This window comes from Canis lupus, chromosome 25 (assembly GCF_003254725.2).
Source record: "Canis lupus dingo isolate Sandy chromosome 25, ASM325472v2, whole genome shotgun sequence".
NCBI classification, from domain to species: Eukaryota; Metazoa; Chordata; class Mammalia; order Carnivora; family Canidae; genus Canis; species Canis lupus.
The window spans coordinates 45,361,753-45,377,041 of NC_064267.1; the positions used below are offsets into that span (position 1 = coordinate 45,361,753).

Here is a 15,289-nt window from a genome sequence, read left to right on the forward strand (position 1 = left end):
GAAGCCAGACTCAAAGGAATGCAAACCACCACATACTTATTATAACATTCCATTTACTTGAAATGTCCAGAATAGGCATCTTCTTAAGCATCTACAGTAAGTAGATCAGTGGTTGCCAGAGGCTATGGGAAATGTGCAGTGACTGCCAACAGGTATGAGATTTCTTTGTGTGTTTGGAGGAGTGATAAAAATGTTCTAAGTTTAAATTGTGCTGATGGTTGCACAACTCTGTGACTAGACTGTTGAATTTGTAGACCTTAAATGGGTTAATTTTATGGTATGTAAATTATATCTCAATGAGATGTCTAAGAAAAGGTTTTTACAGGTGTCAACCAAAAATTGTGTTTGCTCAAAGAGATAGATAGCCTTTATAGCCTGTATGTAAAATAACAAAAAGCAGGGCTATCTTACAGATAATCTTCTTTGTGGGTATAAGATCTTATCCAATGTCAATTTAAGGACAATGACCATTCACAAGAATGTTGTATGCAGGATGTGAGGGCAATCTGGCTGTGACATGTGTCACCTCATTGATTGCCAGAGTTGATTTGGCTGATCTGGCTGGCTAGCTGGGTATCTCCATCCTCCCTCACTGCTTCATGTGCGTCTCCCTCGAAGCTGCATGCCTGGTCAAGGAGGATGACCTTCCCCAGTAGAGGAGGACTGTTTCTTGGTCATGGGTATACAAATACCTGTGCTCCCCTGCTAGAACTTCCAAACAAGCTCTCAACGTCCTTTTTAAGGAGAACATAGGGCAGTCAAGCTTCCAAGACTCCAGACACATCCAAACAAAGCGATACATGTGGCAGTCGCCTTTCTTTTAAAAGGACACAAAATGAGATGCCTAGTGGCTCAGTGGTTGAGCATCTTCCTTTGGCTCAGGTTGTGATCACGGGGTCCAGGGATGGAGTCCCCCACTGGGCTCCCTGCGAGGAGTCTGCTTCTCCCTCTGCCTGTGTCTCTGCCTCTCTCTCTGTGTCTCTCATGAATAAATAAATAAAATCTTTTTTAAAAAAAGGAAGTTGTATATGATATTCAATAAGCAAATGTGTGGAATTCAACCTTATTTCAATAGATCACCTAGCCTAGGGAAAGTATATCAATAAGTAGGATTTTACTGGCTTAGAAAACTTAAGGAGGCACAGTTGGATACAGAACTTCACCAGGACTGTCCTATCTCTTCTTGGCTCAGCTGGCACCCTCCAGGTAGGAGCAGGGTGGCCACCAGGAGCCTCCAGACTTACAGTCCCAGGTGTAGGATCCAGTCTTCTCCCAAAATTGATATGCAGAAATCATTATCTTTCCCACATTCAAATAAAACAAAAATACAATATAATGAGAAAAGATCCCATTCCGAGTAGCAACACAATGTAAATACGTAATTGAATAAATTATTGCCTATATGATATGTGTGGAACCAGTGTGAGGAACAAAAAATGACAAGGAGGGGCAGGAACACTGAGAGAAATGGGATGACATTGACACAATCTTTGTTGTTGGCTGGGAAGTCTCAACGTTGGAAAGCCGTCCATGTTTCTCAAATTAATCTGCCATACAACATACTCCCCGTCAAATTCCCAAAAGGAGCTTTTGTGGAAATTGGGTAATTTTATGGAATTTGACTAGATTGTGTCCAAGTTCATCTGAATGACCGAGTGGAAGAGAATAGCTAGGAACATATCGACAATAAAGTTCACGAAGGAAGGATTTACTCTCTCGGAACAGATCAAAGATTTAAGTGTACAAAATGAAAGAAAACCGTGGAACAACTAGGAGAATATATCAATGAATATTTTTTTAAAATCTTGATGTGGAGTAGGCCTTCATATGCATGAAAGACAGCCAAGAAAGGCAAAGGAAGTGAAAGACACTTTCCTCTGTGAAAATGAACAATTCCTGTGTGACAAAGTCACAATATAAAATCAAAAGAGAACGAAGACTTTAGGGGGAAAACAAAGCAGTAGAGTGATCTGCTGGTTGAGGCCTCTGGTATGCGAGCCTCAAGAAAGGAGCCTCAGATCATGCTCGATTTTTTTTTTTTTTAAAGATTTTATTTATTTAGAGTGAGTGGGGGTGGGTGGGGAAGGGGCAGAGGGAGAGAATCCTCAAGCTGACTCTGAGTTGAGTGCAGAGCCAGATGCTGGCCTTGATCTCATGACCCCAAGACCATGACCTGAGCTGAAACCAAGAGTCAGGTGCTTGGCCAGCCTGGCTACCCAGGCACCCCAGATTTTATTTTATTTTATTTTGCAGATTTTAAATCCTGCTTCTATCTCCTCCTCCTTGCATTTTCATCTCCCAAAACGGCAACCATATCTACCATCTGGAGTTGCCATGTGGGTTAAATGAAATAAGACGTGTTTGTTCTTGTTGTTTTTCCAAACCTACACATGAGGCTCTTATGGATAAAAGAGAAGACAGGGGAAATAAGCCAACAGGAAATGGGGCAAGAATACAGGCAGGGAAAACTATGGAAAGAGCTCAGATGTCCATAGATAGATGAATGGATAAAGAAGATGTGGGATATGTTTACAATGGAATACTACCCAGCCATCAAAAAAAAAATGAAATCTTGCCATTTGCAATGTCATGGATGGAACCAGAGTGTCTTATGTTAAGTGAAATGAGTCAACCAGAGAAAGACAATCATCATACGATCTCACTCATATGTGGACTTTAAGAAACAAAACAGAGGATCATAGGAGAAGAGAGGGAAAAATAAGACAAAAATCAGAGACGGAGACAAACCATAGGAGACTCTTAGCCATAGGAAACAAACTGAGGGTCACTGGAGAGAAGGTGGGTGGGGAGATGGGGTAACTGGGTGATGGGCATGAAGGAGGGCACAGGATGTAATGAGCACGGGGTGTTATATAAGACCGATGAACCACTGACCTCTACCCTCAAAACCAATAATACACTATATGTTAATCAGTTGAATTTAAATTAAAAAAATAAATAAAAGGAATACATGCAGGGATTCGGAGACTGGATCGTGAGAACGTGCGAAGTTGTTCAGCATGGCTAATCGGCAGGTGCTCTTAGATTGGTTAGTGTGAGTGAAAATTGGTTCAACCTCTATAGGGGTGAATAATTTGGCCACTATTTATAATACACTTCCCTGCACGCAGTCCAGCCCTCCACAATAACCTGCACATTTAAAGACTCGACGAAATGCACAGATATCTGTGCACCAAAACAAAAAGCCTCGAGTGTGAGGCAGGGGAATCCCCATGACGGCAACCCCTGGAGGGCGGAGCAGAGAGGCCTGAAGCTCCCCTGCCCCTCTGCCTCTCCAGGGCTTTCTGTATCGGGCCCTGGGCTTCACGCTGGCCATGGGCCTGGAGGCCGACAAGGTGGAGGTGCTGCTGCTGGAGCTGCTGTACAAGACAGACTACAGCAACGACTTTGACCGGGAGGTGAGGGTGCCCGGCAGCCCCCTCCTACCCACCGGACCCCTCTGGACCCTCGGGGTTATGGGCATGTGCTTACTTGTGAGTGCATGAGTGCCTGCATGCTTATGCGTGTACTGGAGTGTGTGTGTGCATGTGTGTGCACAGGTGCGTCCGTGTGCATGCCTGTGTGTATGTGTACCTGTGCGGGCTCCTCTTCCGGCCCCTGCCCGCCGCCCTCAGCCCAGCTGGCTGGGTCTCTCCCTGCAGGGCGTGATTCTGTGCTTTGGCCTTTGTGCCCGTGGCCAGGTGAAGACTGTGCTGAACGTGCTCCATGACTTCGAGGAGAGGATCCAGGAGTCGGAGCAGTCCTGGCAGATCGGCGCTTGGCGGGTAAGCGTCAGGGCTCCGGGGGCCTCGTAGACCAGTGCTTTCAGCACCCAGTCGAGGTCCTCGCTAGATCTCAACAGCAAACTCCCCTCAGTGTCACCCGGAGGCCTCCTCCACCAAAGCTTTTGCTGTTGGATGATCTCAAGAACACAGAGTGGGCCTTTCCAGGACCCAGATATTACAAAGGAGTGCCCACCGGGGGCTCCTCAGAGCAGCGGCAGCAGCGCCCCTGGGTGCTGGTGAGAATGCAGCGTCCCAGGCCTCACCCCCACCCAGGTGAAGAAGCTGCTCAGGGAGCGCTCAGTGGGTACTTCCCACGTGTCGGGAGCTCTGCCTCAGTGGATCAATGGGAGTGGGGTGGAGAGGCTACCCTGCCCTCTGCCCCATAGAGGAGAATGCTGCAGCTTGTCCCAAGGTGTGCAGCTGGCCAGCGGTGAAGCCAGGAGCTGGACCTCTGGAGGCTGCCCCTCTCTGCCACAGGACACAGAGCCGCAGGCTGGCTGAGGCCCCAGTGGGCAACCATCCAGAGTCATTGGTGCCCCGGACTTTGGCCTTGACCTGGAACCCTTGCCCTGGGGGTCTGGCAGTCTGGATGGAGAAAGTCAAGTGCATCTCAGGCTTTTACCCCAGCTTCTCCACAAAGCAGGACCTGAGGCAGGGATTTCTATAGAGGCCTGGCAGGGCATGGGCATGGGCACCCCTGCCCGCCCTGCATGGGGGTTTGGTGGCCCGCAACACCGCATCTCGGGCTGCTTATTCCCACTGGATTCCCAGTATCAGGAGAGCCCCGGGCCGGAGCAGGTGGCTGGCATGTGAGGGTATGGAGGAGTGTATGGGTGGCCTCGTTTAGGGGCGTCCACACAAACCACCTGCTCACAGCTAACAGGTGCTGCGGGCATCGGCCGCTGGACTGGAGCCTCCCTGGGCTGGGCCCTCGTGTGAGTTGCTCACCCCTGTGTACCCGGCACCTGGCAAGTAGTAGGTGCTCAAGAAAGATATGTTGAATGAATGAATAAATGAATGAGGATCTGAGGCACCCAGAAAACTCTCAGTTGAAGCACCTTCTGCTGACTCTATGGCTCCTTCGGCCATGCGCCCAGAGACTGTCCACGCGCAGTTGGGGCGGCCTTGCTACCTCTCAGAGAGGCAAGTTGAGCAAGACCCCTCTTCCCACACACACATCCGGTGGTTCTTCCTCTCCTCGTTGGGCTCACAGAAGGACCATCCCTGGAGGCGGGAGACAGTGAAGAGTGCCCTCATGGTGATATACAGCTGCGTGGCCTCGTACTGCCACCCCCAGATGCTCCTCACCCACGTGGACAACCCCATCACGGCCAAGATCATTCACCACTACTCCAGCAGCTGCCAGGTAACCCCAGATGCCACAGCGCCACATCCAGAGCCAGGCTGGCAGAGTCACAGTCACCTGCCTCACTATCTGAGCACCCCAACCCCGCCCAGCAGACAGCCAGGACTCCTACCCGACGCTCAGCGTTTGGGAAGCCCATTGCCTCAGGCTGGTGCTCTCTGCTGCAGGGGGGAGAAGGGGGACAGCCTTTCCCCCACGGTGCTGGGGGGGGGGTGAGGGCAGGTCCCAGAAATCACAAGAGGAGCACCCCCTCTTCCCAGCCTCACTCCCTCCCTCCCTCTGCCCTTGACTCCACTCCCTCCCCTCCTGACATCTGACCCAAGCCCTTTACCAAGGGACAAGAAGTGGGGCTGTCCTCAGGGATGCAAAGGGACTTGCTACTTTCTTGGAATGGCAAGGAAGAAGAAATACAGGATAAAGCAAAAATTATTTTAAATAATTAATAATTGAGTACATGTGACTTGTGCCACCGTCCCCACCGGTCGTCTCCAGTGCTCTTTGTCTTCTAGGCCTAGACTGTGCAGCCACCGGCCGATATGCCCACACCCCCTGTCCCCAGCCCCTGCAAGCCCCACTCTACCCTTGGCCTCTAATGAATTTGACTCACAGAGCATTCGTCTTTTTATGACTGGCTTGCTTCATTTAGCATAATGTCCTCAAGGCTCCTCCATGTTGTCAAAGCAAAAACAATAAAAAAAAAAAAAAGGATTTTATTTATTTATTCATGAGAAACACAGAAAGAGAGGGGCAGAGACACAGGCAGAGGGAGAAGCAGGCTCCCTGTGGGAGCCCGACGCGGGACTCGATCCCAGGACCCCAGGATCACAACCTGGGCCAAAGGCAGATGCTCAACCACTGGGCCACCCAGGCGCCCCAACAAAAATGATTTTATCTCAACTTATTCGGTCCCTTTGGCGACCCACGGGGCTTGGTGTCCTGGCATTGCTGTCGTCAGGCACAGGTGTGGGGGGGCTGGAAGGAGGTGGCGTTTTCAGAGGGGCGCAGGAGCACTCCGCCTTGTCCAGCCCCCCGCTGGCACCCTGGCCATGTGGCAGACGCCCGGCCCAGGGGCTGAAGGACAGAAGGAGGCCTGCCATCTCGCGGAGCGCCCCTGGCACTGCCTCTCCTTGGGCGCGGAGGACCGGTCCTTACGCAGCAGCAGGGTGCTGACCAGGGCTGCGGCCTGGGGGCTTCGGGCCCACTCACGACGTGCTCCTGCTATTCCCTCTTCTTGGTTTGGGTTCAGGACATCTGTCTCAAGATGGCCTTCATGAAGAGTGTGATGCAAGTCACCAAAGCCATCAAAAACATCAAGGACCTGGAGGATTTCCAATTTGCCCAAAAGATGACTCTGACGGGCATTATAACGGTAGGCTGGGTGGGGGCTTCCTTGGTCCTGGGCGGTCTGGGGGTCTCATGCCTGCCGGCTTCTCCGTGGTCAGAGGTTTCCAGAGGTTCTGAGGGCATCTGAGGGGACATGGAGGTGCCGTGGGGGGCGGGGGGGTGTCACAGGAGTCCCTCCCTATCTCAATTGTGCTTCGGTCCAACTGTAGGATTTCTGAGTATGAGATTTGTCCATCTGACAAAGGGTATGATGGGCCAGGGATGCGCTAGTGCCTGGAGGTGGCTGGTTCAGAGTGGGCAGAAGGAAGCCCACCGGGCCGCCCCTCTGTCACCTGGTGTTTCTCCACAGCAGGGATCTAGGGGGTGGGCTCCGTGGCAGGAGGGTCTGAAAGCTCTTTGTGCACAGAGCTTCAGTAAGGTCTAGAAAGCGTCAGCTGCCTGAGGGTAAGAAGCCATGGCAGAGGCAGTGGAGTTCTGGGCAGCTACTGTCCTTTGTCCCCAGACACACACCCCCCACCCCCCCGCCCCGCCAGTGCCTTCTAAAGCTGTGGTCCCTGGAAAGCATTGGAGGCTGTCCCCGAGGGAGGTGAGGTTTGGAGAAGGAAATGAACCCTTGTTCCAGCCCAGGGACATAGGCTGTCCGTGTGCCATCTCATGCTACACGAGGGGCACAATCTGGTGAAACAGGCCTTGTCTGACACGTGATGGCTCAGGCAGGGGAAGGGGTTTGCCCAAGGACACACAGCAAGCAGGCGGCAGGCCTGAGTGAGCAGCCCTGGCCTGTCTGGAGCCCTGCTGCTTCCCACACCAGATTTTGCTGCTTCCCCTACAATGCTAAAGGCCAAGTGATCCTAAAAACAGAGAATGTGGTATGGGGTGTCAGCACCCCATGCAGTGCCAGGCCCTGGGCACTAGCCCTGGGGGTGCCGCTGTCTCCACGCTCACTGGCCTCACTGGCGGGCCCTGGATGGCTCATTCTCTGCTGTGCCGGGCAGGCCACCATCAAGGAAGAACCCACCGACAGCCTGGTTTCTCCCGTGCGGACGATGGCGATGGAGGCCCTCTCGCACCTGAGGTGAGCTGGGCCCCTGTTTGGGCCCCAAGTATCTCTGAGGGTTGGGGCAGAGTCTGAGACCACCCCTCAGTGCTCCTTGGTCGGTGGGGGGGTGGTCACCTACTTTGCCTCCCCATCTCTGTAGCAGGGGCCCTGGGTGGCCGCTCTTGGGGCAGTGGGCCACCCGGGGAGGTGGGGTCTGCTTCCGCCAGGTCTTTTCCATAATTTTAGCAATATTTCCAGTTGGGCTCTTCTGGGTTGGGAGGTGACTGGCAGGTGGGTAGGCTGTTCTTTGGTCCATTAGGGGATATTTTGAGCAAGAAATCATATGGCACTGGATAGGGTAGCAGGGGGATGGCATCCTTCTAGTTGGGTTGGGCAGGGATCAAAGAATTTAATTGTTGATGCTTTATGATACAGTTAATATAAAGTAATATAATACCCCAGGCTTGCCTTCCTGGAGCCGTCCATTCACTGGGGCGAAATGGGGGAGGGAGGAAGAAGTTATGAACATTAGTATCTGAAGTGGTTGGGTGTTGGGTGGTCTCTGGGAATTCTTCACCTGTGGGGTAAAACGAATGCCTACAGAAGGAATAATAGGGCAGAGCTGTGTATTAATGCATGAATAAGCAGGAAAAAAATCTAGGACCAGAGAAAGGGGGTCCACTAACAAGTTATAATTTTGTCGATACAAGAGGGGCGATCAGAAGGTGCTGGCATCTGACACAAAATAACAGGATTTAGGTAGGAATTGGAAGCTCCAGGCAGGGCAAAATACAGGATATCTTTGGGGGGCAGGTGTTTAAAGTTAAGTAGAATGGTAGCTGATACCCTGGCTCCACCCCACATCTTTATATAAGGATCCCTGGAGTCTGGATGTGGCCCCTGGGCACCTCGGAGCTTCTCTAGGTGATGCTAGAATGCACCTAGGCTTGAGAACTATTGATGAAGAAATAGGAGAAGAATGAGTTAGCAGGCATCAAGCAGCCAGCTTCCACCCCTGAGAGTTCATTAAATCTCAGATGGCTGAGCTCCACTCCGAGTTTTTGATTCAGTAGCTCTGAGGTAGGGCCAGAGAATTTGCATTTCTCGGAAGTGCCAAAAACCCTTGGGTCAGGGCCAGCCTGGGAGGCGGAGTCTATGGTTATGGCCGGGGAGGAGTCATGGAATGTTTCCAAGCAGCAGAGGGACAGGCTCAGAGTAGGCAACAAGGAGGAGAGCTGCCTGTGGGCCCCTGCGTCTCCCCATCAGTCACAGACACAGTCACTGGAGGGGAGCCAGGGCCCCTGGGGAGGGAGGGATGCATGCCTGCACCCGCCGCCGGGGAAGCTGTCTTCTCCCTCATTCTGTGCCATGCCTCTGCACCCTGGACTGGGCAGTGGGGTGGCAGGGTCTCAACTCCCTTCTGACCCTTCCTCTTGTCCCTTCTTCTTTCCTTAGCAATCTGAAGCCTTTCTACTCCATGGAGGAAAACAATGAGCTGATGGATATCAGTATTCACTCTGTAATTTCTCTCCAACCCCCAGCAGAGGACAATGAGTCCATTCAGGTAGGTCCCTCTGGGCTGCCTCATTTTCCGGGTCAGGACTTGGAAGCTTACAACAACTTGGGCAGTGCTGAGAGCACGCCGCCTTGAACCACCTGTGAGTGGTTAAGGGCAGCAAAGTGCAGTAGGCCCTATTAGTTAGTGTAAGGTAACGTTAGCTGCTGTAACAGCTAAACCCTGAAATCTCCATGGTTTAATAAGGAGACAGTTTATTTCTCACTCAAGTGAAGTCCAGCTGGCAATAGGGGTGGAGATGGAGCTGCTGCATGCAGTTATTTGGGAACCAGGCTGACAGAGGCCCTACTATCTTTAGTGCATGGCCTAAGGTCCCTTGGGATACTGATATCCAGCCTAGAGTGGAAGAGAAAGAGTATGGATGGAGGCTTTATGAGCCACTCTGCACCTTTCACTGGCCAGAACTCAGTCAAATGCCATGCCCAAATGCAAGGGGTGCTGGGAAATGTAGTTCCTGACTAGTTGCCTGTTTCCCAGCAACAATGTGGAAAAGGAGGACAAACCTTTTGTGAACAGGTAGCCATCTCTGCTTCAGTGTCCTAGTCCCAGATGAGGAGTCAGAAGAACTGGGTGGTGGGGGTTCATTTTCTTTCTTTGTAAAATGGGTTCCTCTTTAGAGGTGGTCTCGTATGTCACATGAGAATATAGGTATTAAGAACCCAGTCTGAGCTGAAGTAAAGGGGTGAGTTTCAAACCATCTCATACTTCTCAACCCTGACATGGATCCTTGCAGCGTCCTGGTGGGTGGCTGTGCATGTCCCCTCATTGCTGCTGGGTACTCTCCTCTCTTGGCCACAGACCCTGTATGCGAATGCGATGCATGCCCTGGAGCAGCTGATGGAGGGTCTCATGCAGAGGCAGCTGGACCCCAAGGGGCTGCAGGAGATGGTACACGTGAGTTCCCTGGTGGAGGGCCAGGAGCCAGGGATGGCCACCCCTCCCAGAAAGCTGGCCTCATGGTCAGATTCTATGGAAAACAAGGGTATGCATTAAAAATTGTTTCACTAATTTTATTTTTTTATTTTTCATTCTTTTTAAAAGATTTTATTTTTTTATTCATGAGAGACACAGAGGCAGAGACACAGGCAGAGGGAGAAGCAGGCTCCATGTAGGGAGCCCGATGTGGGACTCAATCCCGGGACTCCAGGATCACACCCTGGGCTGAAGGCAGGTGCTAAACCACTGAGCCACCCAGGGATCCCACAGTAATTTTATTTTGATAAAATTTCAGATTCACTGAAAACTTGCAAGGAACTCCTGTATACCCTTCACCCAGATTCACAATTGTTAATCGTTTGCCACATTTCCTTTTTTTTCCTCTTTGTCTTCCCTTCTCTTGTTTTACACACCACCACACTTTTGAACCATGAAAGTTGGTTGCAGACGTCGAAAACAAAAACACCTGGTATAACAACAGTACAATGAGCAAAATGGGGAATTGTGATGTTGACACAATGCTGTATTCTAATCTATGGCCAATATTCAAATTCCATGAATTATCCCAATAATACCCTTTATAGCTCTTTTCCTTGATCCAGGATCTAAGCTGGATTACACAGTGCATTTATTTACCACATCTCTTTAATCTCCCTTAATCCAGAACAATTCCTCAATCTTCCATAATCTTGGCATTTTTTGAGGGGTATTGTCTAGTTTTTATTTTTTAAAGATTTTATTTATTTACTCATGAGAGACAAAGAGAGAGGCAGAGACACAGGCAGAGGGAGAAGCAGGCTCCATGCAGGGAGCCCGATGTGGAACTCGATCCAGGGTCTCCAGGATCAGGCCCTGGACTGAAGGCAGAGCTAAACCGCTGAGTCACCCGGGCTGCCCTAGTTTTTTTTTTTTTTTTTTTTTTTTTTAATTGGGTTGTTTGCTTTCTTATTATTGAGTTTTCAGAGGTTTTATATATTTTGAATTCAAGTCCCTATCAGATATATGATTTACAAATATTTTCCTCCCATCCTTGACTTGTATGTTCATTGATTTCACAGTGTCTTTTATTTTTTTTTATTTTTATTTATTTATTTTTTAAGGAAGTGCTCTTTATTTAATTTTTATTTTTTATAAGATTTTATTTATTTATTCATGAGACACAGAGAGAGAGAGAGAGGCAGAGGGAGAAGCAGGCTCCATGCGGGGAGTCCAACATGGGACTCGATCCTGGGTCTCCAGGATCACACCCCAGGCTGCAGGCAGCACTAAACTGCAGTGTCACCAGGGCTGCCCCACAGTGTCTTTTAAAGAACAGAAGTATTACAATGTTAATGAAGTCTAATTTGCCTTTTGTTTTCTTTTTTTTAAAAAAAGATTTTATTTATTTATTCATGAGAGACACAGAGAGGCAGAGACACAGGCAGGAGGAGAAGCAGGCTCCAGGCAGGAAGCCCGATGTGGGACTCGATCCCAGGACTCTGGGATCAGGCCTTGAAGCTGGAAGCAGATGCTCAACCGCTGAGCCACTCAGGCGCCCCTGGTTTCGATGTTTTATGTAAGAAATCTTTGCCTGGTCACAGAAGTCACAAAGATTTTCTTTTAGGAGTTTGTAGTTTCAGGTTTCACAAGTAAGTCTAGGATATAGTTTAAGTTTTATATGTGGTGTGAAGTATGGATCCAAGTTTGTTTGTTTGCTTGTGCACAGACAACCAGCTGTTCCAGTTCCATTTGTTGGAAAGACTTTTCTCCATTGAATTATCTTTGCATTTTTGTCAAAAATCAACTGACCACGTATGCATGGACCTGTCTCTGGCACCTCTTCTGCTTTGTTGACCTATTTCTTTATCTTTGCACCAATGCCATCCCATCCTGATTACTGTAACATAATAAACCTTGGAAACAGGAGCAGATAGTATGAGTCCACTGACTTTGTTTTGTTTTTGCTGCTGTATCCCATAAATATCCATATGTTGTGTTCTCATTTTGTTTCAATACAGAGTACATTTTAATCTCTCTTCTGATTTCTTCTTTCACCCAAATGTTTGAAGATTTTCCAGAGATCTTCCTGTTTTTCATCCCTAATTTAAATCCATTGTGGTCTGAGGACACACTCTGTATAATTGGAGTCCTTTTAAATCAACCCAGACTTACCTTGTTGCACAGAGTGGTCTATCTTGGTGAGTGTTCTGTGTGCACTTGCCTACTGCTTCAGGTCAAGGGTTCCTAAGTATTAGGCCAAGCTGGCTGGTCGGGTTGTTCAAGTTTTCCCTGTCCTTCCTGATTTTCTGTCTTCTTGTTCCACCAGTTTCTAAGAAAGAGGTACTGAAATCTCTGACTCTCACTATGGATTTATATTTTCTTCAGTTGTGGTAGTTTTGCTTCATACATTGTTAAGCTCTGTCACTGTGTGTGTGAACATTTAGGCCCTGGAGTGCAAGGCAGGCTATGCTTCTGGACCTTTCACCCACAGACAGACATTTGGAATAAGGCCAAACCCGTCAGCCAAGCGCCATCTTGGTCAGGATAATGGGGACACAGTCTCTGCCCTCTGCCTCATCTCCCTCATGGAGGTGCCTGGAAAGAGAATGAGAGGCTTCCAGAACCACCCAACACCTCTGAAATTCAGACTCTGAGTGGAGAGACGAGGCGGACAATAGCTGGCCAGGAAAGGCTGGCCTTGGGATTTTAATGGCGTCTTCTGTGTTCTGGCCTCTACCCATAGCTCCTGGAAAAGTGGATCTTGTCGGAGAAAGAAGGGGAGCGGGAGAAGGCCACAAACCTCCATCTCCATCTCATGCAGATCTACGTGCAAAGCATCGGTGTCTGCGTGAGTCCTGGAGCCCCCAATCCCCCAGCCTGCTGCTCTGGCACCCACAGAAGAGTTCCTGTCTCTATTCATGAGAAGAGGGCACACTTTCAAAATCAAGTTCTGCCCCCTGAAGAGTCCCTTGGGAAGAGGCTGTCTCATTTGGGAATGGCAGAGGAGGCCCCACTAGGAGCTAGCCCTGAGGCTCTGGGGATGCTGAGAGAGGGGTGGGCCATGGCTCAGCATGGATCCAGGCTCACATAGCAGTGAGGGCCCTCTTTAAGAAAAAGAGCACACACTTAGGAAATACCACATTGGTTAGGAGAGTAAATATCTACTTAGAACAAGAAAATAAACCACTACAAAATTACAAATTTTATAAAACTTGACAAGCACTTGAACATCACAAAATCTGGGAAAGCAATGAGGTATTTTTGTTGATTAACAATCTGACCCACCTTGATGAGACCTCTCTTTGTACATTTGTTGGCCTCATGCTCTTTGACTTCCTAGTCTTCAGTGATGGTGTTGGGAGGATGGTCTCCCTGGGGTGTGGGGGCCGGTGTGTGATGAGAACTAGATGAGCAGTACTCCTGGTGGTCTGGGAGTGCCATTCAGGTGGAGACCCAGGCCCAGCAAAGTGAAGCCAGAGCCTAGCCTCATGCTAGCTTTGAGGTCAGATACTGTACAGAATATATCATCTGGATTCTTGGACACAATTCTCAACATCCCCCTGGAGGAGGAGGCACCATGGTTATCTCCCCTTTACAGATGAGGAACATAAGGGCGCAAGTCTAAGTACCCTGCCCAGGTCACACATCTAGTGAGCAGGGGAGGCCAGATTTAATCCCAGGGCTCAATTACAGGAACAAGGCAGGAGCCCTGATTATAAAACCTGGGCCTGTGGACAGAAAGGCAAGTCCTGAGCCAGACTCCTGGGATCCTGGCTACTGAGCCTCCAGGGTCTCTGCTGGGGTGCTTTCGAGCAGGGCTCACTCTCTCTGGTTGCCTGTTACACTGTCCCTGGACAGCACCAGGTGTGCATGAGTGGACAGAGGGTGTGAGCCTTGAGGTCTCCTGTCCCTCAGATCCCCCTGAAGCTGGGGCAGTTTGGCATGCTGGTGGGACTCATGGCCCCTTGTACCTGTGACTCCCACAGAAGAACTCGCATAGCCTCAATGGATGTCCTGTCCAGCCTGCTGGATCTCCATGGTATGGGGAAGGCGAGACCCAGGACATGGATGTTGGGAGGGAGGTCTGACAGCAGGGGTGTCAGCTGTGGGGCTATCCTGGGGGGAACATGACCTCTTTGTATAGACAAATAAGGGTGGCCAGCAGAGATGGTGGAGAGGGTGCAGAGCTTGCTCAGAGGCCATGGAAGTTTCCAGAAGGACAAGCTCACTGGTTTGGCACAACTCATTGAGGGCATGTCCTGGGTACTAAGGGGCTCCCTGGGAAAAGATCAGCTCACAGATACCCAGGACACAGTAGAAGGAACCAGAGATGAGCTCAGGGGCTAATGCAAGGTGATGATTTTCAGAGGGGGAGACTTTGCCTCCGGCTTGGCGGCTGGAGGCCTCCTAGAAAGCAGGTATCTGAGCTGTGTGTAGAGGTGGTGTGGGGGGAATAGGACAATGAGAGCAAAGGCAAGAATGGGTGAGATGCCCAGAGACTGAAGGGTGGTCCAGGCCGGTGAAGCCAGGGAGTCCTGTGGGCCAGGCCAGGAGGCCACCCTGATGTGGCCTGTGGATGGACCCTTTATCCTTCTGATCGTGTCTAAAATCATGTTCCTAACAGCAAGCCAGACCTGCTCCTCATGGGGCCCTTCCAAGGAGCTGGAGCTTGCAAAATGTAAGGAGGATCTCCAGGGCCCAGATGTGGAGAAGATTTTCAGTGCATCTTCCAGAATTGCCAAGGTGACAAGCTGGAAAGGTGGGGAGGCTCCTGGGCTGGACTCTGGCACCTGGACTGTCTCTGGGGCATGGGATGTTGCTCAGCCTGGCCAGGCAGCCTTCCTTTTCTTCCAGATGTCGAAGTTCCCATGGCTTTTGGTCTAACTCATGCCCTCTGTGCTTAAATGGCCTGCAGTATGTAAGATCCCCACTGTGGTGCCTGGCACGTAGTAGGTGCTCAATAGTCTCCATCCCTGCGGTGTGCCGCACTGAAGGTGGAGAGCCCCAGAGAGAGTTAAACATGGGGTCCCGCGGAGAGGTGTCGGTACACGGGCACACTGATGGCCGAATGCCCGGAGTCACCCGAACTCTGCAGAGGGGACGAGGCCCTGCTGCCTCAGGGGGCAGAGGCGGCTTTCTGGAGTGGGGGGGGTGGGGGGTGGCAGGATGAGGTGGCAGGGCAGCCGGGCTCAGGGTACACCCTGAGTGAAGGCTGCAGGGCAGTACAGACAGGATGGGGAACGTGTGGGTGGGGCTTCCTGAGT

At 50.4% G+C, this 15,289-nt stretch overlaps 1 protein-coding gene across 9 annotated transcripts in view; it reads left to right on the top strand.

Annotated features, from left to right (window-relative positions):
• MROH2A (maestro heat like repeat family member 2A) overlaps positions 1 to 15,289 on the top strand; it is a 47,461-nt gene that overhangs the window by 21,529 nt on the left and 10,643 nt on the right. For 8 of the 9 annotated variants that reach the window (XM_049101186.1, XM_049101188.1, XM_049101189.1 and 5 more), the window contains 10 exons: positions 3,300 to 3,419; positions 3,663 to 3,785; positions 4,999 to 5,151; positions 6,398 to 6,520; positions 7,491 to 7,570; positions 8,990 to 9,098; positions 9,909 to 10,004; positions 12,769 to 12,873; positions 13,941 to 14,064; positions 14,650 to 14,768. In XM_049101186.1, the coding sequence (XP_048957143.1) occupies positions 3,300 to 3,419; positions 3,663 to 3,785; positions 4,999 to 5,151; positions 6,398 to 6,520; positions 7,491 to 7,570; positions 8,990 to 9,098; positions 9,909 to 10,004; positions 12,769 to 12,873; positions 13,941 to 14,064; positions 14,650 to 14,768 (1,152 nt within the window). The remainder of the gene's footprint in view (positions 1 to 3,299; positions 3,420 to 3,662; positions 3,786 to 4,998; positions 5,152 to 6,397; positions 6,521 to 7,490; positions 7,571 to 8,989; positions 9,099 to 9,908; positions 10,005 to 12,768; positions 12,874 to 13,940; positions 14,065 to 14,649; positions 14,769 to 15,289) is intronic. The other variant, XM_049101187.1, reaches the window with a different exon arrangement.